Consider the following 27,265-nt stretch of genomic DNA (forward strand, 5'->3'; position numbering starts at 1 on the left):
GAATTAATACATACATTTATTGAATTCAGTGAATGAAACGAGCCTCTCTCCAGCACACTCAAGGTAATTACAACTGTATCCATCACTTGTCCCAATAACATAACACTAATAATAATCATAAAGCTGGAACTGTCACGCAAGTGCATATTCAAATGTCCCTTTATCAAACTCTTCAACTTCATCTTCCCACGTAGAGGAAGGCATACTACTATATGGATCTAACAGGATTTTGAAGCATCTGATAATAAGAAGTCCCAAGAAAATACACAAAATCCCAACAAAAGCAAAGCCAGTTTTTTGCTCCAAAGTCAATGAGAAAGCTGATACTTCATTGACACTCATCTTAGCTGAAGAGTTGCTGCAGTAGATACTACTCATTATTCACTGTCACATCATTGTGGTTCTTCAGAATTCCAGCTGGAGTCACCTCTTGGCCTAGATATAAAATTGGAATCAGATTAGTTTCATCCATGTGTGGTATTGAGCAGGTAATTGCCTTATAAAATCTGGAATTTTTTAAACCCTCTTGAGTTAACTCACAAAAGATGTTTGAAAACATCAGTAGATATAAATCAGGACCAAATTAGTATGGGAGATGTGACTGTTATTTTAGTAGTTACAGAATTGTTTTTGTGGACACATAAAACTGTTCCGATATATGCTAAATATGAAATTAAGTATGAAGGTAAATATTCAAATAATTAAATCTAAAAGCTTTTAATTAAAAGTATTGACAAGTCACTGCTTCTTTGACCTAAATTGTCATCTAATTTTCACATGTGTAGATACTACCATAAATAATGACAGGTGTTATTAAAGAGAAATTGTATTTAAAAATTTTTTGTTTATAAGTGCAGTACCTAACATAGCAACTTGCAAGTAACAGGCAGCAGTAGCTATGGATGGACCATTAGCCATCTTTCCACCAACTCCATTAGCTGTCAGAACACCCTAAATAAACATACAGTCCAAATCAGGGGTCCCCAAACTTTTTACACAGGGGGCCAGTTCACTGTCCCTCAGACCGTTGGAGGGCCGCCACATACAGTGCTCCTCTCACTGACCACCAATGAAAGAGGTGCCCCTTCTGGAAGTGTGGCAGGGGCCGGATAAATGGCCTCAGGGGGCCGTAGTTTGGGGACGCCTGGTCCAAATTAAACAGTATGTTTTCTATGGAAATGTAGCTTCAAGATAAGTCCTCTCTCAACCAGATTCCCACCCCTAAGCTCCTACTAGACAGAAATTCTAAAACTACAGAAAAACTGTTGGGAAAGTGTATGTTGAAATAAAATTTAAAAATTTTCCCATTTGATGTTTTAATGTTAATTAAATTAATTATTATTAAGATCTGTTGATTAAATAAGGAGTTACTAATCCACAAACACTTTTCTTGAGAGGACTGTCACCAAATAGCTTATCATCCAATATCTGAGATTGATAGATTGCTAATGTTTTCATTTTGGAATTTTGTTTTTCATTGTTGTTTCTTCTTATAATTTTTAAGAACTATATATATTAAAATGGTCCTTCTGTTTTGAGGAGTGGGAGGTAAGGAGTGAAGAAAGCAAGCAATTAATAAGAACAAGCCTTGCAAATTTCAAAAATTATTTGCCAACTAATACAACCATTAATATCACACATTTTATTTTATAATGGCTTGGATTATATAATACATTCTGGAGTGTGATGATTATTTCACTTTTTCTTTGTTTAATAAAAGAAAAGAAGTATTGTCTCAGTCCCTCTGTTGAATTTATTTCTATTCAATAATTTTTATGTTCTAATAAATATGCTATAGTGAATATACTTTTTAAAAAATTTAGAATCACTTAAGTGGCTCAGAATGGTTTTTCTGAATATTGAGTTATTGTACAATTTATCCCATAGAAGGTATAGGAGACTGGACTGAATATCTAATGACCTTGGGACTTACTAGAACATTTTTTCCTGTTGAAATCTCTAATTTAATTGCTTTTGTCAATTGAAGGTCTTTTGTTGAGATCCATATATGATTTGTTTAATGGGTGGAAAAACTAAAAAGTAGGATGTTTCTACTTTGAGATGATGGACCAAATATCATTTGTCACGTAACTTACTGATTTAGCCAAATAACTTGTTTGAATTATTTTTTTTCATTAGAGCCATGATCTTACTAATCCATCTCATTAGAATATTTTAGGGGACATATGAATAAGAGAAAGCAATAAACCTGGCTCACTGGTGAACACTGTGTGGTGCCCAGCAGACTCCCTTAAATGAATGACTTGCCCAGCAGCTGGAGTGCTGCCAGCATGGACATAGTCAACTGTTAGTCCCTTTTACAGATGGCTTCAGTAGCTGAAAGCTTCCTCTTCAAGGTCAGGACATTTCTTAGAGAAAACTATTTTCAATGACTGATTATGTAAGAAGAAAAAGATTGCTATCTTGACTCCAAGGAGCACAACTCTAAAGGATCATTCCAGCTCTAGAATTGCACAGAGATAAACCAAGACTGTCATTGGTTCTATGCTACAGTTCAACTTCTTTCCACTCCTGCTTAATTCCCCACTCTTCCACAGGGGTTGAGTCCAAGGGCTCTACTTAGTCAACATCCTGCACAGTAAACTTTGTCTCAGAATCTGATTTCTGAGGACCCTAACCTGCAACAATTTGTATCACAAAAGTTAAAACATCTGGGCAGTTTCAATAATCTGTAAATTTTTCAGCTAGTTCATTTTGCCATTGTGTAGGAATAGCCTAAATTGAGTATTTATGTGTTTTTTAAAAATCATAATGTACACAGACACAGGGTTACAGCTGATCATTAGAAGGCTTAAGTCCTGTTAAGTTAGCTCTTAGCCAGTGATTAATCCTATACTCTGTTTTTATGAAAACTCACCAACTGACTAAACAAACAAAAAAGTATATTTTCTAGTTATAGCAATATAACAGAACTAATTCGTCACTATTGTCTTAAAACAAGGTATCTTCCTAAACATGGGTAGCTACAAAATGGAGGATAGTGAGCAATTTGGCCCAAGCAAAGGAGAGTATGGAAGCAAACCATTGGAAAGACAGGTTGAAGCTAAAATGTGAAATATCTTGACTGTTAGTCTAAGTTTGAAATTCATTTGCCTGCAGGCCAAGTGTTTTGATGACAAGACTGAAGTACTCATAGATTTCAGCAAGGAAGCACTGTGGGAAAAAATGGCCCAGGTGAAAAGCAATAAGGGCCTGGGATGTATATGGTTGGAAGAGGGTATGAGTTTGAAAGATATTTATAAACATATGAGGGACAGGATTCGGCAACTGATATAGTGGGACATGAAGAAAGAGGCATCAAAGGTTACACCACTCTACTAAACTGCACAAGTGTAAAGACAGTCTTTTCATTCACCAAAATAAATAAAACATGAGTAAAGTGTAAATTTAGAAAGTAAATGAAAGATTTTGTTCTGGACTTTGTGAATTAGTGGCACATAGTAAATACTTTAATAGGCAGTTTAAAATAAATTAATCCAGATCACTTTGTCCAGCATAAAATTGTGAGTGGGGAGAATATCTTAAGGGCCTTGTTTTCAAATAAAGTTTGTATAAAAGAAAGCATCCTTCCCCTCCCCCCCAAAAAAAAGAAGTAAAAAAGCATCACAGATGGAGAGAGTCCAATTCATAGTAACATCAAAACTTTGCAGATCAAAATTTAAGAGATAGAAAGAACTGCTGAGTTTTGCCTAAGAAAGGAAAGATCAAGATAAAGGAATATGACAGCTGCATTCTAATATTTGAAATGTGGTCCTGTAAGAAGCCAGATTTACTTGCTCTGGATTGATCATGAAAGCAATTTTGTTGTACTTCCACTGAGGTTCTATTTGCAGGTACTAGAAAGGATTGAAAATAGAAAAAAACCTAGGAATGAGCATCAATGAGTGGTTCTCTTACAAGGAGAATATAGGATCTGCTGAGAAGTTGTCTATAGAGTAAGCAGAGACATGAGTAAATCTGTAGTAGGAAGTTCACCCAGAACAAAAGAGGCTAGAGCGTCTAAAAGGTGTGCATGAACAGTGCCAAATTCTTCAGTGGTAATGGGAAATAGGCACTGAAAAACTCAGTGTTGCCATTCAGAATTTTTTCATCATTTAAAAATTTCAGTTGACTGTCCAGGAGGGACACTAAATTGAAGAGGGTTTAGAAGTGATGGGTAAAGAGAAAATGGAGTCAAGCTGTAAAGGAAAGTTGATAGAAAAGAAGTTTTATTTGCACAAAATTTAAAAGTTAGTAAGTTGAGATTATTAGACTAAGTACTTTCAATAATGAGGACATGACCATACATTCAGTTTTTCAAGGTAGAAACAAATAAATTCACTTGGAGTTCAAAAGAGCTATAAAATTTCTATTTTCAATAAAAATTTGAGGTAAGAAAAAACAGATGCTTGGTTAATATCATAAAAGGAAGAACTTAGATTTTTATATTAATCTTAAAATTCTACTTCTACTAAAAATGAAAACAAAATACAGGTCAAGGAGAATAAAGGGTAGTATTTCCAGTTGAAGAAAGTCTGGCCATTGCTGTAGGCTGGGTCTGTACAAGAAATAAGTAAGAAGTTAAGCAACTGTTTAGGAATGTCTTCAGAAAGAAAAAAAAAAAAGCTCTTGGTAATTTAGGCCATATATATAGCAGTTGAAATACCAGTATTTTCAGGCTTAAAATTTTCAAGTATTTGCCCGAACTTTCAGTTTTTATTGTTCTGTGAAATAAACAACTTGTCTCATTTCAACACCAAGTCTAAAGTATTTGAAAATATACTGCTAAATGTGCTTGGCTTTGCATCTTTTTATTGGTATAGAGGATAATATAATATAAAAGCAACGTTGATAACAAGATACTGTTAGGAATAAATAGAAGTCTTCAGTTACAACACTGATGTCTTCGTAATTAATAAGTATCCAAAAATTACTCAACAACTGTGGATAAATGATATATTTTCAATTTCTCTAATTCCTGAAAGAGACAGAAAAGCAATAATAAATAAATAAATAAATAAATAAATAAAGCAAGCAAACAGCAGGTTCTTCCTGCACAACAGACATTTTAATGCCTACCTCAGAGGGAAACCATCATCTTAATATCTTGTTTACTGGGAAATAGTAAATGAAAGAAAAAGGAGAAAAATTAACATCACAAAGTTATAAAACCATTAATAAATAAACATTTATGAGAACAAATAGTTAAATAAAATTTCTGAAAAAGACTAGAATGCAAAATTGTGCAGTGAGAGTTATTTTAAACATACTGCATAACAAAAAAAATGGGTACAAAAATCAACATTGCACAGTTTAAATACCAAGGTCCATATGTATTATGATTAAAGCACTCAAGTACACTTTTGTAGTACTACTGCAATGATAAAATATTGCCTCAAGCTATATTCACTAGAATAAATATTTAGGTACTTTCGGAAATGAACAATTTAGTTGAAAACACATCATTCCCTTCATGGCAATTATAAAAAACTGGGATCTCTAAGTCCTGACAAGTCATAGGATTGGGCCAAAGATATACTTGTAGATACCAAAAGGCCCAAATCTCACTGAATTGCTTTGTAGTTGGTAACCAATAAATAAAATATTTCTATGTTAAGTCTTACAGATCATACCATTTTGAGTAGTCAAGCAAATGTGTGATGTTTGTTTCTTCTATGAAATAAGTTTGCTGATTAGAGGAATAAAAATCCATTTTTTCAAAATATATAATCGTTTAATTTGTATGCAGCAATGTGCAATTGAAGAACCAATATTGAAAAGTATGTGTCCATTAAAAATAAAAAATTCCTGTATTTTATTTTAATCAACAGGTTTTTTTCCCATTTATTTATGTATTAATAATATTCCAAACAGTAAATCTGAAATAACAACTATTATAGTAAAATATGATGTTCTGGGTGAAAAGTATTTTAATATTTGTCATTGGATATATAATAATCTCTAATGCTAATAATATGAACGTTTATAATTTCATTAAATAAGACATATAATAAAATCCAAGCCTAAAAAATAATGAATCCTCCCATATGCACACATACACACTACCTACTATATATCAAGGTTATTAAATCCCATTAAAAGTAAAGAAGGAAAAGAAATATGATTGAGGCTGTATCTGCACAGAGCTAGTTAAACATTTAGAATGGAGTATGTTGGAATCAAAGGAAAACCTTAAATTACAAACCCAGATATCTTCATCATGATGAAGTGCATACATTTCAGGCCTTCCCAGGGATCCAAAACCTTGGGATCTGCCAGAATCCACCCCCCTCCAAACCTTTCATATTTCAACCTTAAGAGAATTTTCTTCTTAAAACAATCTTTGGAAGACTCCTCAAGGACTCCGATTTTCATTCCTTCAAAGCACTAAAAACCTTGTCTGAAAATTCTCAAAATGTCTCACAAAAAAACCCTAGACTATCATTTCTATTCTGCCTTGTTTTTCTCCAGTTCTCTTTGGACATATTAAACTGAAGAAGCACGTAACCTAAAAAACATGGGAGAAGCATCAGCAAACTGATTACACACAAACACATGCTCTTTTGTTTTGTTTTGCTTTTTCTTTTTGGCAGTAGCAACAGCAGCAGAAATATTAGTGCTCTTTCTCCTTTACAATTTAAACTCACCAGACCTGCAGGCTCCTTCCCCCCATCTCCTTTCCCTCTTCCTAGCTTCAGAAATACAAGAGAATGAGGACATGCTTCTCATCTGGACCTGCATGGAAAACCTTTAGTTAATGCGGAGGGTAGGGGGAGAAAGTTACTTCTTAGGCAAGGTTTTCTCACCTTCCATGCTTGTTGCCATGGAGATGAAATCCAGCGAGTAGACTTAATTGTTGGCAGGTTTGTCTGTGATCGCTGATCGGTTCAGTAATAATGTAAAAGGCGTGTCCTGGGAACCTGCGTGGAGACACAGGACCGTGGTTAGCGCTTTCCTGGCCTACGTGTGTAAATGTCTGTATCTGTCGGTGAGAGGTAGAGGACGTGGGCGCCCGCGAAGTACGTGTGCGCGCGCGAGTGTATTTGCAGGAAAATGTGCATGGATTTCTTCGATGTAGCAGTGTGTAAACATTTGCGCGCGCGTGCATGTGTTTGTGAAGGCTCTAAATTCTTACGTTTTTCTTCTCCAATACGGGAAAGACGCGAGTGAAAGGTTTAATTAGGGACTGCATGCGGCGTTTGGAGTTATTTTCCGGTCTTCCACCGTTTCTCCTCTAGGCAAGCCTAACCAGATCCCTTCCCTTTTTCGTGTAAGTGCTAGGCGCTGTCCGTAGTGCTGAAACATTGCGTAGTAAGACCCAGCTTCTACACAGGAGCTGGAAGACACCAAGCAAGGGACACTTGGATAAAGCCCGTATGTACTTGTAAGGCACGTTTTCTAAATAGTGTTAAGTATATATAACCCATGCCTAAATCGCGCTGAAAGCAAAACAAAACAATAACAACAAATCACCTTTCCCTTAGTTGTCTTGTCTACAAATCCCGTTATAAGGTTCCAATTCTATTCACGTTTGGATACTATATCCAGAACCTACAAGTTGCAAACACCTGTAGATTTTCTAAAAATTCAACTATTGACCTTATAAATTATTAAATTGTCAGCGATTGGGATAATGTAAATACAGGATTGGGTCATAGTTCATGTAAAAATAAAATAGTGTAAAGGTGTGTTATAATTTAATAATAAAGTGAAGACAAACTTTGTGGTGATTTAGAATATTTCCCAATTTAGAAAATTTTATGGTCTTACAAAAAAATGGGCAATGTATAACTGGGAGCTCAAATAAGACTTTACTGAAACAAAAAGTTATTCTTTTTCATTTAAAGTTAGTGAACACCCTATACTATAAATGAATTAACTGCCCACCAAGAAAAAAATAGAAGTATCTTCTTTCAGTAACATGATCATAGCCATGATTTTATTGACTTTTCAAAAAGCTCACTAACATCCATAGAAATTTAATGTGCATATGAATCCCCTGGTGATCTTGCTAAAATGTGCATTCTCATTCAGTAAATGTGAGGTTGGGTCTCAGATTCTGCATTTCTAACAATATCCCAGGTGAGGTCAGAGGTTGGTAGTCTCAGAACCATTCTTCAAGAAACAAGGTGCTAGTGATAATTGTATTCTGGCAATGCAGTCACTTATAGAGTATGGGAAAGGAGGTCATTTTTTTCCATCTATTATTCTATGTATGTTTCTAGACTGTTGCAAGATTATTCTATTCATGTAAATGCAGGGGTTAACCATTTTGTTTGTATGATATTAATAAAACTTTATGAATTTAATTATTTGATTTTGATTTTGACATTATCTGGACAAACACTATAGTTTACTCCATTCTGTATTTCCATACAATTATCTCTCATCACCCATTCTCTTTTCAAGTCCAGATCAAGGAATCAGGACTAAGTTACATGATTCTACTGTTGATGTATGGGCCCTACTCCAAGAACTTAATATGATTGGAGACCTTGACATGAAATTTTATGACTTTAAGTATGGCTACATAGTAAATGCTCAAGACATTGATTTAAAAAATCTGGATGTTACAAATATAATTCTAACCCAGTTTAGAAAGTAGAATATGTACATTGGTTCAGAGATCATTTGAGTGAATGCTGATCTGTCATGTCATTAACATAATTAGATATAGTTAGATTTTGAAGGTTTCTCTGGATGGTTTTTGTTTAAAAAAAATCCATACCTACATCAATTGATAAAGTGTTTTTAGTTAATGATTTTGAATTGATGCCAAAGAGAATTTTGACTATAAATTAGGTTCCTTGGTGTTAGTTGGTGCATGACCCTGACCTTTTTCAAGCTGTATTAAAATGAATGATGCTCTGAAGAGTCTGCCAAGTGGCTGATTCAAGAAAACATAATGCATTTAGATTCTGGGTTACAAACATAGTTCAGATTTGGTGTCTACCCTTGATGAGATACATTGCACAACAACTTGGCAATTTCTACAGAGTTCTGCAGAAGCACAGAGGTTAACAATTTATATTTTATTCTCTATTGCCAAAAAATTAATGAAGAATAAATACTATATAATAAAACCCAGAATACCTGTATTTTAGATTCTTACCAATGTTTGCTGCCCAAATTTTATATTTAAAAACATTGTTGAAAGAAATGAAATATTTGAATATTCATCTAAAGAACATGTGGTTAAGGCAGTGGTGCAGTGGATAGAGCATTGGACTGGGACACAATTGACCCAGGTTCGAAATTCCAAGGTTGCTAACTTGAGCGTGGGATTATAGACATGACCCCATGGTCGCTGGCTTGAGGCCAAGGTCACTGGCTAGAGCAAGGGGTCACTCGCTCAGCTGTAGCCCCTCAGACAAGGCACATACGAGAAAGCAATCAATGAACAACTAAGGTGCCACAACAAAGAATTGATGCTTCTCATCTCTCCCCCTTCCTGTCTGTCTGTCCCTCTCTCTGACTCTCTCTGTCTCTGTCACACACACAAAATATATGTGGTTAATCTACACTTCTGGATAGTCTATGATTTACACTGCTCATAAAAATTAGGGGATCAGGGAACATGCAGATACTCTAGTACTTTCAGCCTTTTGTATAGTACATCTTCACCAATGAAATAAAAGTTGGTTTTGCACCTCATTTGCAAAATCAAACAACTTTCTTTGACTTGTCATTTACTTTTCTGATGTTCTTGTTTAATAAATAAATCAAATGCTTCTTTTTTATCACTTCATATTCATTTTGAAATATCCCCTAATTTTTGTGAAGCAGTATATTTTCAGAGTAATCCAAATTATTAGAAAGATAACTCTGTGGGCCTGACCTGTGGTGGCGCAGTGGATAAAGCGTCGACCTGGAAATGCTGAGGTCGCCGGTTCAAAACCCTGGGCTTGCCTGGTCAAGGTACATATGGGAGTTGATGCTTCCTGCTCCTCCCCCTTCTCTCTCTCTGTTTCTCTCTCTCTCCCTCTCTCTCTCCTTTCTAAAATGAATAAATAAAATAAAAATAAATATTAAAAAAAAAAAAGATAACTATGTGGTTGGCATTGTTTAGACTTCTTCCAACCAGAATTGCCTTTACTATTATTTGACATTATACTTTCAGATAACACAAATACTATATATAAAACAAACCTCAGCCCTAGCCGGTTGGCTCAGCGGTAGAGCGTCAGCCTGGCGTGCGGGGGACCCGGGTTCGATTCCGGCCAGGGCACATGGGAGAGGTGCCCATTTGCTTCTCCACCCCCACCCCCCTCCTTCCTCTCTGTCTCTCTCTTCCCTTCCCGCAGCCAAGGCTCCATTGGAGCAAAGATGGCCCGGACGCTGGGGATGGCTCCTTGGCCTCTGCCCCAGGCGCTAGAGTGGCTCTGGTCCCTGCAGAGCGACGCCCGGAGGAGCAGAGCGTCGCCCCTGGTGGGCGTGCCGGGTGGATCCCGGTCGGGCGCATGCGGGAGTCTGTCTGACTGTCTCTCCCCGTTTCCAGCTTCAGAAAAATACAAAAAAACAAAACAAAAAAAAAACCCCTCAGACGTCACGGAAATGGCGCCGTGAGAAGCGCGTCCGACAGCTCTCCCCTAAATCACAACAAATTTATCAACTAGAAACAGAAAAATTTATCCTCGGAGCATTCTGGAGTTCCACACAAACTGAAAGCAAAAGGACTGTTATCACTTGAATCTGAGAGATGAGGGTGTGGAGGAAGCTACCGCAGCGACGCTCATTCAAGCCGCGAGGGAGTGCGCCTGCGTGCTATCAATAAGACCACCCTCAGATGCCAATAAGAAAGAGGAAATCGAATATTATGGATACAAAAGAAAGAGAGGTAACACAAATAGATGTGGAAAAATCTATGGAGAAAAGACAAGATATTGGAAGCCTTGGAGCTAAATGACAGAGAATTTAAAATAGAAATCTTAAAAATACTCAGAGATATACAAGAAAACACAGAAAGGCAATATAGGGAGATCAGAAAACAACTCAATGAACACAAAGAATATATTACCAAGGAAATTGAAACTATAAAAACAAATCAAACAGAAATGAAAAACTCAATTCACGAGCTGAAAAACGAGGTAACAAGCTTAGCTAACAGAACAGCCCAGATTGAAGATAGGATTAGTGAAATAGAAGACAAACAACTTGAGGCACAACAGAGAGAAGAGGAAAGAGACTCAAAAATAATAAAAAATGAGAAAGCCCTACAGGAATTGTCTGACTCCATCAGAAAGAATAACATAAGAATAATAGGTATATCAGAGGGAGAAGAGAAAGAAAATGGAATGGAGAATATACTCAAACAAATAATAGACGAGAACTTCCCAAGCCTGTGGAAGGAACTAAAGCCTCAAATTCAAGAAGCAAACAGAACACCGAGTCTTCTTAACCCCAACAAACCCACTCCAAGGCACATCATAATAAAGATGACACAAACCAATGACAAAGAAAAAATTCTCAAGGCAGCCAGGGAAAAGAAGAGTACAACATATAAAGGAAGGCCTATTAGATTATCATCAGATTTCTCAGCAGAAACTCTACAAGCTAGAAGAGAGTGGACCCCAATATTTAAAGCCCTGAAAGAGAGGAACTTTCAGCCAAGAATACTATACCCATCAAAGCTATCCTTCAAGTATGAAGGAGATATAAAAACATTCACAAATACAGAAAAGATGAGAGAATTTATCAACAGAAAGCCCCCACTCCAGGAAATACTAAGGGGGGTTTTCCAACCAGATTCAAAGAACTAAAGAAAACAACACCACAAGTAACAGCTCCACCAAGAACACAATAAAACCAAACTTAAACTGTGACAACAAAGGAAAAAAAGGGGGGAGAGGATGGAGATTAACAGTAGCAAAGGATGATGAAGTGCAGAAATACTCATAAGATAGGGTACTACAATGAATATGGTAGGTACCCTTTTCATTACTTAATGGTAACCACCCTTAAAAAAACCACCACAAAAACACTTGACTTAAAAAAGGTAGCAACAGAGGAAAGAAGTATGGAACACAAACAAACAAAAACAAATGATAGAAAAACAAAAGAGAAGAATCAAACTAGATACAAAACTAACAGAAAGCAATTTATAAAATGGCAGTAGGGAACCCACAAGTGTCAATAATTACACTAAATGTAAATGGATTAAACTTACCAATAAAAAGACACAGAGTAGCAGAATGGATTAAAAAAGAAAATCCAACTATATGCTGCCTACAAGAAACACATCTAAGCAACAAGGATAAAAACAAATTCAAAGTGAAAGGCTGGAAAACAATACTCCAAGCAAACAACGCCCAAAAAAAAGCAGGTGTAGCAATACTCATATCTAATAATGCTGACTACAAGACAGAAAAAGTACTCAGAGACAAAAATGGTCATTTCATAATGATTAAGGGGAAGCTGAATCAAGAAGACATAACAATCCTTAATATATATGCACCAAACCAAGGAGCACCAAAATATATAAGACAGCTACTTATTGACCTTAAAACAAAAACTAACAAAAATACAATCATACTTGGAGACCTCAATACACCGCTGACGGCTCTAGATCGGTCATCCAAACAGAGAATCAATAAAGATATAGTGGCCTTAAACGAAATACTAGAACACCTGGATATGATAGACATCTACAGGACACTTCATCCCAAAGCGACAGACTATACATTTTTCTCTAGTGTACATGGAACATTCTCAAGATTTGACCATATGTTGGGCCACAAAGACAATATCAGCAAATTTAGAAAAATTGAAATTGTACCAAGCATATTTTCTGATCATAAAGCCTTGAAACTAGAATTCAACTGCAAAAAAGAGGGGGAAAAACCCACAAAAATGTGGAAACTAAACAACATACTTCTAAAAAATGAATAGGTCAAAGAAGAAATAAGCGCAGAAATCAAAAGATATATACAGACAAATGAAAATGAAAATACGACATATCAGAATCTCTGGGATGCAGCAAAAGCAGTAATAAGAGGAAAGTTCATATCACTTCAGGCATATATGAACAAACAAGAGAGAGCCGAAGTAAACCACTTAACTTCACACCTTAAGGAACTAGAAAAAGAAGAACAAAGACAACCCAAAAGCAGCCGAAGAAAGGAGATCATAAAAATCAGAGCAGAAATAAATGAAATAGAGAACAGAAAAACTATAGAAAAAATCAATAAAACAAGGAGCTGGTTCTTTGAAAAGATTAACAAAATTGACAAACCCTTGGCAAGACTCACCAAGGAAAAAAGACACAGGACTCAAATAAATAAAATCCAAAATGAAAGAGGAGAGATCACCACAGACATCATAGAAATACAAAGAATTATTGTAGAATACTATGAAAAATTATATGCCACCAAATACAACAATCTAGAAGAAATGGATAAATTCCTAGAACAATACAACCTTCCTAGACTGAGTCATGAAGAAGCAGAAAGCCTAAACAGACCAATCAGCAGGGAGGAAATAGAAAACACTATTAAAAACCTCCCCAAAAATAAAAGTCCAGGCCCAGACGGTTATACTAGTGAATTCTATCAAACATTCAAAGAAGACTTGGTTCCTATTCTACTCAAAGTCTTCCAAAAAATTGAAGAAGAAGCAATACTTCCAAACACATTTTATGAGGCCAACATAACCCTCATACCAAAACCTGGCAAGGATGGCACAAAGAAAGAAAACTACAGACCAATATCTCTAATGAATACAGACGCTAAAATACTAAACAAAATACTGGCAAACCGAATACAACAACATATTAAAAAAATAATACATCATGATCAAGTGGGATTCATCCCAGAATCTCAAGGATGGTTCAACATACGCAAAACGGTTAACGTAATACACCATATCAACAAAACAAAGAACAAAAACCACATGATCTTATCAATAGATGCAGAAAAGGCTTTTGATAAAATACAACACAATTTTATGTTTAAGACTCTCAACAAAATGGGTATAGAAGGAAAATATCTCAACTTGATAAAGGCCATATATGATAAACCATCAGCCAACATCCTATTAAACGGCATAAAACTGAGGAATTTCTACCTTAAATCAGGAACAAGACAGGGTTGTCCACTCTCTCCACTCTTATTTAACGTGGTGCTAGAAGTTCTGGCCAGAGCAATCAGACAAGACAAAGAAATAAAAGGCATCCATATCGGAAAAGAAGAAGTAAAGCTATCACTTTTTGCTGATGATATGATCCTATACATCGAAAACCCGAAGGACTCCACAAAAAGATTATTAGAAACAATAAACCAATACAGTAAGGTCGCAGGATACAAAATTAACATACAAAAGTCCATAGCCTTTCTATATGCCAACAATGAAATATTAGAAAACGAACTCAAAAAAATAATCCCCTTCACGATTGCAACAAAAAAAATAAAATACCTAGGAATAAACATAACAAAGAACATAAAGGACCTATATAATGAAAATTACAAAGCATTGTTAAGGGAAATCGAAAAAGATACAATGAGATGGAAAAATATTCCTTGTTCTTGGATAGGAAGAATAAATATAATCAAAATGGCCATATTACCCAAAGCAATATACAAATTTAATGCAATTCCCATCAAAATCCCTATGAGATTTTTTAAAGAAATGGAACAAAAAATCATCAGATTTATATGGAACTATAAAAAACCCCGAATAGCCAAAACAATCCTAAGGAAAAAGAATGAAGCTGGGGGCATTACAATACCTGACTTTAAACTATATTATAGGGCCACGATAATCAAAACAGCATGGTATTGGCAAAAATATAGACACTCAGACCAATGGAACAGAATAGAAAGCCCAGAAATAAAACCACATATATATGGTCAAATAATCTTTGATAAAGGGGCCAACAACACACAATGGAGAAAAGAAAGCCTCTTCAACAAATGGTGTTGGGAAAACTGGAAAGCCACATGCAAAAGAATGAAACTCGACTACAGCCTGTCCCCGTGTACTAAAATTAATTCAAAATGGATCAAAGACCTAAATATAAGACCTGAAACAATAAAGTACATAGAAGAAGACATAGGTACTAAAATCATGGACCTGGGTTTTAAAGAACATTTTATGAACTTGACTCCAATGGCAAGAGAAGTGAAGGCAAAGATAAATGAATGGGACTACATTAGAATTAAAAGTTTTTGCTCAGCAAGAGAAACTGATATCAAAATAAACAGACAGCCAACTATATGGGAACTGATATTTTCAAACGACAGCTCAGATAAGGGCCTAATATCCAAAATTTACAAAGAACTCATAAAACTCAACAACAAACAAACAAACAATCCAATAAAAAAATGGGAAGAGGACATGAACAGACACTTTTCCCAGGAAGAGATACAAATGGCCAACAGATATATGAAAAGATGCTCATCTTCATTAGTTATTAGAGAAATGCAAATCAAAACTACAATGAGATACCACCTCACTCCTGTTAGATTAGCTATTATCAACAAGACGGGTAATAGCAAATGTTGGAGAGGCTGTGGAGAAAAAGGAACCCTCATTCACTGTTGGTGGGACTGTAAAGTAGTACAACCATTATGGAGGAAAGTATGGTGGTTCCTCAAAAAACTGCAAATAGAACTACCTTATGACCCAGCAATCCCTCTACTGGGTATATACCCCAAAACCTCAGAAACATTGATACGTGAAGACACATGTAGCCCCATGTTCATTGCAGCACTGTTCACAGTGGCCAAGTCATGGAAACAACCAAAAAGCCCTTCAATAGAAGACTGGATAAAGAAGATGTGGCACATATACACTATGGAATACTACTCAGCCATAAGAAATGATGACATCAGATCATTTACAGCAAAATGGTGGGATCTTGATAACATTATAAGGAGTGAAATAAGTAAATCAGAAAAAAACAAGAACTACATGATTCCATACATTGGTGGAACATAAAAATGAGACTAAGAGACATGGACAAGAGTGTGGTGGTTACCAAGGGTGGGGGGGGGAGGGAGGACATGGGAGGGAGGGAGGGAGAGAGTTAGGGGGAGGGGGAGGGGCACAGAGAACTAGATAGAGGGTGACGGAGGACAATCTGACTTTGGGCGAGGGGTTTGCAACATGGTTTGATGACAAAATAACCTGGACATGTTTTCTTTGAATATATGTACCCTGATTTATTAATGTCATCCCATTACCATTAATAAAAATTTATTAAAAAAAAAAAAAAAAAAAAAAGAAAAAAAAACCCTCAGTTTACACACCTGGTCTATGCCAATTATAGGATTGTTGCTAAAGATTTCCCCAATATAGCACTTTCTATTCTTTTGTGACATCCCTCCAAAAATATCTTTCAATATCAATTTTATGAAATGAACTCTCTCAGCCCTTCTCCTTACTGAAACCATCCCAAGGTAAGTGGTGTGTTCTTTTCTTATATACAATGCATTATATCATGTAACTGATTGCATTTGCCTTTCTTTCAGTTATCAGGTATGTCAGAGTCAAATTAACGGCTAGAAATCAGTAACTATATTAAGAAGTTAAGGCGTTTTTAGATGCATTGTTTTCTCTGTTGCCTTGACAGATATGATTTTTTCCCCTCAGGTACTGGTACATTATTTTCTTTAAATTTTCTGTTTTAATATACATCCACATGTAAATGTCTTCATAAAACCAGAAATTGAGTTAGTAAATAAAAAAGAAGTAAATAAACACATTTATAGCTCTACCTTTTGGCCAAAATTTTTGACTACTAGTGTGTATATATGGTTGTCTTAGAAATTTATTTTTAAGGGGATACTAAAATATGGAAAAAATGATCATCTGGTTAGGCATGAAGATAAAAATCTAATTTATTAGGACTAAATAGTAAATGTTAAGCTATCAAAAGAAAATTTCAATTTATATACCTATAGATTAGTTTTATTTCTAAACACTTTGTTTCTTTATTTCTTCTTCTATACACTATAAATATTGTCCCTTATATCACCTGGACATTTTGTGATGTCAGAGAGTACAAATGTTAAGTATCTACCTTGTAGAAGGCATGATAACTATAAAAATTTAAAGAACATGACAGTTCTGATGTAATGACTATACTCTAGAATGAAAATGTCACAAAAGAACTGAAATCAAGAATTTTATCTAACAAGTCAGCTCAGAGTTCTTTTCGAAGGAAAGTTTTGGTTGCTATGAATCCTTGCCATTTTGGCTCCAGTTGACTTCTTGCTCTCACTTTTAACAGTGGGATTATCTCTTGAATTTATTATATCAACTTGTTACCCTCAGCTTTTCATGAAAAGCTTCTGGCTGAAATTTGATTATTCTTTCTGAGCTGAAATGTTTTAACGTTGCTGTGCCTTTTATTTACAATATTATTTACTCAAGCATTAGATATTAAAACTTTCAAACAAAAAAATTTAAAAATAATTAAAGACAAATATAAGTTACTTTTGTTATAAACATTTTAAAAATTAATCCAATGTTTATTTGGCTTTAGACAGTATTAGATAATTAGCTATATCCAAAAGTAAACTGTTTATTTTTAAAAAATGCATTCCTACCTACTTTAAGTGTCATTTGAAGCTACCCATACTTTTTTTCTACAAAGTGGTAAGGGGGATAAATGGTGATGGATAAAGACTTGTCTGGGGTGGGTGAACACACAATAGAGTATACAGAGATGTGTTGTAGGATCGGGCACCTGAAACTGGTATAATATGTTAACCAGTGTCACCCAATAAATTCAATTAAAAAATGATTTTGAAATTCAAATAAGTAATACATGCCCTCTACCTAAAAATACATATAGAGATAATTTTACTTACAACTCCTGGCATTCAAGGGTCCTTGGAAGTCTGTTTCTATAATCCTGAAGTAATACAAGGAGCAATTTTAAAATCTGTTATTAACTAATGATTCATGGACTCGTTCTCAGTTTTGCAACTAAGTATTGACTGACTGAAAGACCTTTTTCTTTTCTTTTTTCTTATAATCCTATTAATTTTCTCTCTGTCCCCCCTTTGAATTTCCTTGGAAATCAGATGGAGTCATTTTACCATCTATCTGATCTCTAGAAAGTACCCAATGATGAATATGCTGAAATTGGATTAGAGGGTACAGTAATAGGATGACTCCATTTGATTAGAAAATGGCTGTTTGGGATTTTTGTCAACAATGAAGAAATTATCTAAGTAGACTCATAAAGGAATTGAGCATGATGACACTTTAGTGTAAATAATGATCTACTGCTGTCTATTTGATGAGTCCCACCGAAAATGAAATGTTATGTTTTCCTGCTAAACATTTCTGCAAAGAAAAAGCACTAAAAACTTCAATTCAGAATTATCTATAAAGTTTTATTTAATTGGTTTTAATTTTACTGCATATAAGCCTTAAACTGATTCATTTGAAGTGTACTTCAAACCCTCTCTTATATTTACTGTTGAATCTAATGAGTATGGTAGGGTACCTTGGGCATAATCTCCATGAATGTGTGAGCCATAATGACAGTATAATATATTTAACTGGCTTAAATTATTTTGCTGGGTGAAAGAAACAGGGAAACAAAAGCAGTTTATTCTGTTACGCTGTATGTTTCTGTAATATGAATCAGTCATTGGCAAGTAGGGATGTCAATAAAATGTGGAGATCAATTGGTTTATATCTACATGATTTTCCTCAGTACATTAGTGTTTTGATTACCAAGTAAAAGCAGCTTAACTCTTAACTAACACAGCTGAAAGCAGTAAGCTGTGGAGGAAAGCCGTCCTATGCATTATGCCCACTCACCACTCCTTCCTCTTGGCTCCATTTTGCCAAGTGCTCTGGCTTGAAATGCATATTGAATAGTTAGTTCTTCCTGACCTTTATGCATCTGCCCTTCTTTTCATAATTCAAACTTTTTTTTATACTTTTGCATCATCCTTAACGAAATATTTTGTGAATTTCTATATTTTGTAATGTATGTTTTTAACTTTCATTTTTAACTGTGCTAGTATTTTCATTAGAGTTATAAATGTTTTTGTAGTGTCCTGGTTGTGAAGTTGCAGGGATTTTACATTGAATTTTTCTTCAACATCATTCCCCACCCCCCTAAATCTTGCCAGTTGCTTTTTTTTTTAATTGAATGGACTTTATTTTTAAAGCCATTTTAGGATTACAGAAACATCAGCAGAAACTACAAAAAAATTCCCATACACCTCTTTTCTCTTACAGTTTCATCTGCTATTAACATCTTGCATTAGTATGATGCATGTGTTACTATTGATGAACTAATAATGAAAATTTATTATTAAATAAAGTCCATAGTTTAGAGTTCACACTTTATGTTGTTTTGTTTTATGGGTTTTAACAAATGCATAATGTCATATATCCACCATTATATATCATAACAGAATAGTTTCACTTCCCTAAATATCTCCCGTACTCAACTTATTCATTGTTCCCCTCCCCCGATTCCCCTGGTGAAGCTCTGGAGACCATTGATCTTTTCATAGTAGCTGAAGTTTTTTGTCTGTTCCAGAGCATATGTAGAGAGTCATGTAGACTGTTACCTTTTTAGACTGGCCTTTTTCACTTAGCAGTACGCAATTAAGGTTTCTCCCTGATTTTTCATGGCTTGATAGCTCACTTCTTTTTATTGCTTAGTAACGTTCTATTGTATGGGTATACCACAGTTTGTTTAGCCACTAACTTTCTAATTTTTAGAAATTATGATGAAATATGCTCTAAACATTCATGTGCAAGTTTTAACTCATGTAGGTAAGTAAGAAAGAAAATGGTTTCTGGATTAAATGGTAAAAGTATGTAAAAGCTTTGTTAAGAAATTGTAATACTGTGTTTCAAAGTGGCTGTACCATTATGCATTCCTACCAGCAGTAGGTGAGAGTTTTTGTTCCTTCACATCACTCATCAGCATTTGGTGTTGTCAATGTTATGGATTTTAGACATTCTAATAGCTAAGTAGTGGTATCTCATTGTTGTTTTTATTTCTGATTCTCTAATGGCATAATATATTGAACATCTTATGCTTATTATACATCTGTATATCTTCTTTGATGAGTTCTGTTCAGATCTTTTCCCACTTTTTAATTGGTTGATTGGTTTTCTTCACCATTGAGTTTTAAGAGTTCTTTGTATGTTCTGGATATATATCTTTATCAGACATGTCATTTGGTGAAGATTTTATCTCAGTCGAAGCTTGTCTTTATTTTCTTAGGTTGCTAGTTATTTTTAGTGCATAATCTTCTAGAACATGAGGTGAATTTTTTCAGAAATGTGTGAAGTTGCCTATTTGATAACAGATTTCTAAAACCAAGCTAGCCAAACAAAACTCACACCCCTCTTATTTTAAGTAAAACTAAACTAAATAAGTTTTAGTAAGATACAAAGTCACTTTAGACAACTATAGAAGATAATTGGAAAGACCTACAAAGGGGCCTATCTTCCAATGCTAACTAACTAAAAGTCAGTATAAAATAAGTTGAACTTAGTGGCTATTTTATAAAAAAAATATTTAAAATATGAAGATTTTAAGGGGACAGTATAAACTTATTTATTCTGAGGACTGATTAATTTTAAACAGTTTTTTTATTTTTATTTTTATTTTTATTTATTTATTCATTTTTTTTTAGAGGAGAGAGAGAGAGAGAGAAGGGGGGAGGAGCAGAAAGCTTCAACTCCCATATGTGCCCTGACCGGGCAAGCCCAGGGTTTTGAACCGGCAACCTCAGCATTTCCAGGTCAACGCTTTATCCACTGCGCCACCACAGGTCAGGCTAGGACTGATTAATTTTAATAGTTTTTACATAGTATTTTATATATAGTACATAGTTGTTCTTATATGACTGTTTCAGAATTTTAGATGATGCACAAAGCAATAAACAATGTGGGAAGAATAAGGTCTGATTTTCCAGAAATGTTTTTGGCCCTGGTTTCCAGAAATATCAGAAGGTCAGGTGCAGAATCATAGGTGGAAGTAAATGCAAACCTACATTTCCTCAATGACTTTGGGACTGTCAGAACATTTACTTATACAGTATAACCATCCAGTCTCCTTAGTAATCTTAAGAATATCTAGTGGAACTCAAAATTGAGATTGGTTTGTGGATTCAAGAGAATGACATAGGTTATAAGTGATTTTACATACTTAATCTTATTTAGAAGTGCGAGCATTCCTAAATCTAGCATACACAATGAATAAATGAATGAATGAATGAATGAACAAATGAACAAATATAGTAATTCTTTCTTTTGTATTTGAGTACCTGAGAACATATGCCATATGGCTTAGAAACTGTACCAAATATTACTTATTGATACTCAGCATCATCCTTAGTCTTCAAAGCTCTTGCTTGTATAATGTATTTCTCAGAATCTGTTACCAGCAGCATTCCAACTTGAACTCTACCAATGAGAGGCACTGGTACAAAATTTTAGAGGAGGAAAAGAAAGAGAAACTATTCATCTCTGTAGTAGTAACCTTGTAGGTATCAACAAATGGCTGATGAAATGAGACATTATGCTAATAGCTTTTGGGTATAAAAAATTTTGAGACTTGGTGCCACAGGCAACAGGGGTTATTGGTGATGGTTCTCCATGAGTCCTGCCCTTCGTAGTTTTTCAAACTCTAGCAATCACTACTAGACCTTGTTCCCCCAGCCCTACTAATTTTGGTACACTTCTAAGTCTATGCACATTAAATCCTACTTAATATAGCTATACTGTTTTACTTAATTCAAAACTTTATTTCTTTTCTGGGCTGATTGCTAAATAAAGGAAAACATGAAAACAATAGAAATATACCTAATCAAGTTTGTTTAAATACATATTTAGGTGTATATATGCACATATATACATATATATTTTGACATGTTTAAACAGTTTGTGAATTGAGATGTAATGACATGAAATCATTTTAGCCTACTATTCTATAATACACCAGGAAGAATGTATCATATTTGCATACTACTAAATAATCATTGCTTCTAACAAATTAAGTTCATAAGCAGCCACTAGGAACAGTGTGCTCCTTGTTAGAAAGGGCTGCAAAAGGGTAAAAATTTGGGATTCTGTTTGGTTTCATGAAAGTGAGACAGCAGAAATCCAATGGCAATGCCCAGAGGCAATGGTGGTTATTTTTCTCACAAAATAAGAAGTTTTGATTTAGGCAATCCAGGGCTTATCCAATGGTTCTATGAGGTCAATGATGGTTCAGTACTATCTGTAATTTTCCGGCATCCACTGGGGGTCATAGAACATATCTCCTGTGGATAAGGGGAAACTATTTTACTTTTTGGGTTAGAATAATTAAAAGTACTACCATATAATATCCATGTACAGAGAAAGCCCAATACATGGAATTATTTATTTATTTATTTGTGACAGAGAAAGACAGAGAGAGGGATGGATAGGGACAGACAGACAGAAAGGGAGAGATGAGAAGCATCAATTCTTCATTGCAGCACCTTAGTTGTTCATTGATTACTTTTCCATATGTGCCTTGATGGGGAAGGCTATGGTAGACAGAGTGAACCCCGCTCAAGCCAGCGACCTTGGGCTCATGCTGGTGAGCCTTGCTCAAACCAGATGAGCCAGTGCTCAAGCCAGTGACCACGGGGTTTTGAACCTGGGTTCTCCAGATCCCAGTCCAATGCTCTATCCACTGAGCCACTGCCTGGTCAGGCATGGAATGATTAAAGAAAGGGAGGTAGGGCAGAGCTCTTGAAAATTTGCTCTGCTGATCCTCCTTTTAATGGAGTTACTGGGGTGAGATTAAAAAAAAATTTTAATTAAGTGATTTAAATTAAGAAATTAGAACATGAATAAAAATTGAGATAAATATCTGGGAATTAAATGAATCTTTAGTCTTGAAAGAAAAAAAAGTCTCAATATTTTTACAAAGATCAAAAGTAAATGTTATTGGGTCATAACTCCAGCATTGTAAAGTTAAAAAAATCCAACAATTGTCTAAAGAATTTAAGCAATAAATTAAATTGGCACCCTTGGCAATATCTGGATTATTTGAATAATTGAGGTAAATGTAGAATTTCACCTGGATCATTCAGGTAATTGCCTTAATTCTACACTTCACTCGACTGGTAGAGTTCTATCTTCAGGATTTATTTTTAGAATGCTAAATGTTAAAAAAAACACAACAGATTTCTGAATTGAGCAGAGCAATGGGAATGGGAAAGGACAGAAATAGTAAATAATTGTCAGAATATAATTATACTTTTCTTTTTAGTGACAATACCAACATCCACATTTTCAACATGAATGAACTTCTATGATGCGAAAGACAACTGCATATGGATTTCAAATATAACTGGTAGTATTTTTGAAAGTTATAAATTCCTTTTTAAGTTTTAATTCTCTAAAGTTTGGAAACTCAATAGCTCCAAATTCAGACATTTAATTTTATGAAGCTGAGCAAATTGACTTCAAGTCATATCATTTCTGTTTGGTTTTGTCATTTAATTCTTTAAAAATTTTAAAAACTCAATTACAGTTGACATAAAATATTTTATTAACATTCAGTGTACAATATAGTGATTAGACATTAATATAACTTAGGAAGTAAGCACTTAGATAAGTCTATGACCCATCTGACAACATAATAATTATAATATTATTGACTATTGATATATTCCCTATGCTCTACTTTATATCTCCATGACTACTTTTATAACTGGCAATTTGTACTTTTAAATCCCTTCACTTTTTTCACCCAGTCCCTCTACCCCCCTCCCATCTGGCAATCATCAATTTGGTCTCTGTATCTTTAAGTTTGTTTTTGTTTTGTTTGCTTGTTTATTTTGTCCATTACTGAAATCATATTGTATTTGTCTTTCTTTGTCTAACATATCACTTAACATAATATCTTCTGGGTCCACCCATGTTGTTGGAAATGACAAATAATGTGGTATAATGTACCACAAAAGCAAAGATAAAAGGATGATCACATTGTCGTTGTCACTAGAGACTCTTCTTTGGAAGTAGAACTCTGGTCAGTGAGCCCAAATGAAGTTATTTGCCAACCTTTCCTACAGCTGGGTATGTCATGTGACTAAGTTTTGACTCATGCGTGGAAGTGTTGTGTGAGAATTCTGGATACAATCCCTCTTTCCCAGACTCCAATGTTGAAAAGATACCTAGAGCTCCAGCAGCCATCTCAGGAATAGATGACCTCAAGAATTGAAGCATTCCACTAGGTGATATAAGATTAAGATGGAAAGAACCCGAGTCTATGATGACTGTGGAGCTACCATATCAGTTCTGGGATACCTCTCTCTGCACTACTTTTTCTCAAGAGAATAATAACTTCCATCTTGTTTCAGACACTATTATTTAAGGATTAAATTTCCAGATATGTATTATATAATGGCCTCTCTCTCTCTTCTCTCCCTCTCTCCCACAGATGCACACACACACGTAATAAACACACATTTCAAGTTGTAAGAAAAAGCTAAGTGGTTATGTGAAGTTGTACTTCGCATATATTCTGTGCAATTACAAAGGATGACATTCATAATGAGAACTCTAAGAAGACAAAAGCTAAAGCGTTCCTCAATTATTTTACATATGTATATACGGGCTTAAAATTAGTAGAGGAAGAAAAAGAAAAATAAAGAAATGGAGTGTAACAACAGGATGTTAATTATTTTTTGTTTTGAAGATTTAGCTAAGTTAAGTACAATACTAATAGCAAAAGAGGAAGGAAAGATTAATCTATGGAGCAGTCAGATGGGGTGGTAAGAATTAATCATTTTCTCTTCAGAAGTTGCTCTTCATTTTTAAAGATCCAGCTCTTCTCTGAAGCTCTAATGGATCCCCGTGTAGGAACTAACCTCTGCCCTTTATGCATGTATAGAATCAAGACTAAGGCACAGTGAATAAGGCGTTTGTCTTAAGTACAAAATTTAAAAGGGGGCCAGAAAGCTCAATAATCAAGATAAATATTTTAATGGAATATTTTAATTACCACACTACAGCAGGCAGGCTTGTCTCCTTTTGTAAATAAAATTTTAATTACACTTTACTTTAATCTTTATCATAGAATTCAAATAGTGCTTTTTGTAAACATCCTCTCTCAACAGGCCCCTATTCATTTTTGTATTCCTCATACACCTACTATTGTGTTTTCAGCATAAAAGCCTCTTAAAAATATTAAATTGGATCTACTGAAGGATCTTACAAGAATATACTACGAATGTGGCATTAAGTTTTCATCATTAAATACTACTATAGCAAAAGAATAACAGAGTGTGATGAATTTTTTGAAAATACTTGGAGGTATTATCTGACTTCTTTATAAAACCCTGCCCAGTCTGAAGAGGTAGGGAATTGTAATACTACTTTACATTCATATAGTACTTAGACATACATAAAGTACTTTCTTTTAATCCTCACCTTAATCCTGGAAGGTAAATATTACTATTCCTATTTATTACAAAGTAATTGAGAAGTAACTTGCCCAAGGAGTTACAGGCAGAAAAGTGGCAGAGCTCGGGTTCTAACCCAGGTTTTCTGTGTCAAAAGCCCATTCACTTCTTCAACAAACACTAAGTTTTAGGATTGACTGAGGAGAGACAATTTAATAGGGCAACTATAATAGTGTGTATGGTATTTATTTTTTAAATTTATTTATTCATTTTAGAGAGAGAAAGAAGGAGGGGGAAGAGCAGGAAGCATCAACTCCCATATGTGCCTTGACCAGACAAGCCCAGGGTTTCAAAACGGCGACCTCAGCATTCCAGGTCAATGCTTTATCCACTGTGCCACCACAGGTCAGGCGTGTTGTGTTTATGAAACAATGTCGGTAGCACCTTAAACAGTAGTATTTTACCAAGTGTACTTATTAATGATTAAAATTGTTCTGATTTTTATGTGTTTGATGACATGTTAACTTTTTTAGCATAGCATCAGATGCTTTATAATTAAGCACAGAAACCTGCGTATTGAAATGTCCAAGAACGGGAAATTTTGTAATACTTGAGTATGTTTCTAATTACACCTTTACCATTAGTGTGTGTGATATTCTGCAAAGCATGTAAATCATATGTTTGCTTCTTTATGATAAACCTTTGGAAAAGTTTTTAAACTTTTCAGCTGAAAAAGGTTATTTCAATGTGAAATTAAAGCATTAAAGAGTTAGGAGTTGAGCTTAATGGAGTTCTTTTTCATACTTAGGGGGAAATCTATGACTATATTTTAAAACGCTTATATGGTAATTAAAATTTGAGAGCCTATAACTGCTTAAAATATAATTTTCATCAATCTGTAATAAAAACATAACCAAAACCCAAAATGTCTATTATTAGACAATCTAGTAGATTTCTTATATAAAAATTACTGGTTCTCCCCATTGCTGCCTGAAAAATTAAAAAAACTCCAGTCTTCTTTTTATAAGCCGATAGCTGAATTCTAAGGAAAGGCTTATTGTTAAGAACAACCAGAACACAGAGGAAATTCAAAGCCATTCATTTTGGTGAATTGCAACCAGTCATAACTTACTTTTTATTGCATGTCCATAGGGTGCCTAAGCATTGAAGTGTCAAGTGATTTATTTGCATTATTCAAAGGATTTCTGAGGGAAGCCTGAAGATTTACAGATGTCTTTAAAGATGCAAAAGGGTGTGTGCGTCTCTAATTTAAACTTCTCCCACCTGAAATGAATAGTCTGAATTGAATAGAGCTCTAGAGATTTCTAACACCCAGAGCCAACTTTTGGGCGAAGACCCCACTGGCCGCCAAGCGACAGGCCGGCTGGAGGGCAGAGCACGACCCCCCCATCAGGGAGTTCTGGACAAGTCAACCGCCTGGAGCAGGGCCGACCGCACCAATGGCAGCCCTGACCCGCCACCCCATCCTTGCCCTTCCCCCACCCCACACTCCCACCTCCCCACCCCCGGCTCGCACCATCTCCCAGTCGCCAGGCCCCGACTGGTTCTCGCGAGATCCAGGCAACTGAGCGCTCCGGGCCTTTTCAAATCGGGATCCGTTACCGCTTCTCCGGCCGCCGCCATTGTCACGCTCGGAGCCTTTTAGCGCAGGCGGCCGAGGCGGAGGCGGTGGCGGCGGGATGGCGGACGCTGGCAAGTCCGAGGTGCTCGGGGCTGCTGGCGACGACAGCCCGCATCCACGGCCCGCGGAGCCGCCGGGAGAGCCGCGGCGGGAACCCCACCCCCCGGAGCCGGAGAAGCAGCCTCCTCAGCCCAGCAGCAGCTCCAACGGCGTTAAAATGTATTGTCTTTTCCTCTGGGGACCGGGACGCGGTTGG

General features: G+C 35.5%; 2 protein-coding genes across 7 annotated transcripts in view; one reads left to right on the forward strand and one right to left on the reverse strand.

The window, feature by feature from the left end:
- CTXN2 (cortexin 2) lies at positions 1-27,011 on the reverse strand. Of its 5 annotated transcripts, none has more exons than XM_066276495.1 (4): positions 7,136-7,225; positions 6,807-6,920; positions 5,080-5,114; positions 1-435 (listed from the first exon to the last, which is right to left on the reverse strand). In XM_066276495.1, the coding sequence occupies exon 4, from the start codon at positions 376-378 to the stop codon at positions 133-135; it is 246 nt and encodes an 81-aa protein (XP_066132592.1). In that variant the 5' UTR covers positions 379-435; positions 5,080-5,114; positions 6,807-6,920; positions 7,136-7,225; the 3' UTR covers positions 1-132. The 5 variants fall into 5 exon arrangements, with proteins under 5 accessions (XP_066132592.1, XP_066132594.1, XP_066132595.1 ...); XM_066276493.1 differs by lacking the exon at positions 7,136-7,225 and adding an exon at positions 26,905-27,011 and having other exon boundaries at positions 382-435; XM_066276494.1 differs by lacking the exons at positions 1-435; positions 7,136-7,225 and adding exons at positions 4,812-4,978; positions 26,905-27,011.
- MYEF2 (myelin expression factor 2) overlaps positions 26,928-27,265 on the forward strand; it is a 30,152-nt gene continuing 29,814 nt past the window's right edge. For both annotated transcript variants that reach the window (XM_066276499.1, XM_066276500.1), the window contains exon 1: positions 26,928-27,228. In XM_066276499.1, the coding sequence (XP_066132596.1) occupies positions 27,068-27,228 (161 nt within the window). In that variant the 5' untranslated portion in view covers positions 26,928-27,067. The remainder of the gene's footprint in view (positions 27,229-27,265) is intronic.

The sequence above is a fragment of the Saccopteryx bilineata genome, chromosome 4 (genome assembly GCF_036850765.1).
Source record: "Saccopteryx bilineata isolate mSacBil1 chromosome 4, mSacBil1_pri_phased_curated, whole genome shotgun sequence".
NCBI lineage: Eukaryota > Metazoa > Chordata > Mammalia > Chiroptera > Emballonuridae > Saccopteryx > Saccopteryx bilineata.

What these genes read in the sequence shown, in the direction of transcription:
- CTXN2 (XM_066276493.1), bottom strand. Translation starts at nt 27,011, where the DNA reads ATGGCGGCGGCCGGAGAAGCGGTAACGGATCCCGATTTGAAAAGGCCC. An exon ending in GGCCTGGCGACTGGGAGATG is followed by an intron (nt 6,921 to 26,904) that starts GTGCGAGCCGGG and finishes GTCTCCACGCAG; the next exon opens with GTTCCCAGGACACGCCTTTT. An exon ending in CATGGCAACAAGCATGGAAG is followed by an intron (nt 5,115 to 6,806) that starts GTGAGAAAACCT and finishes ACTATTTCCCAG; the next exon opens with TAAACAAGATATTAAGATGA.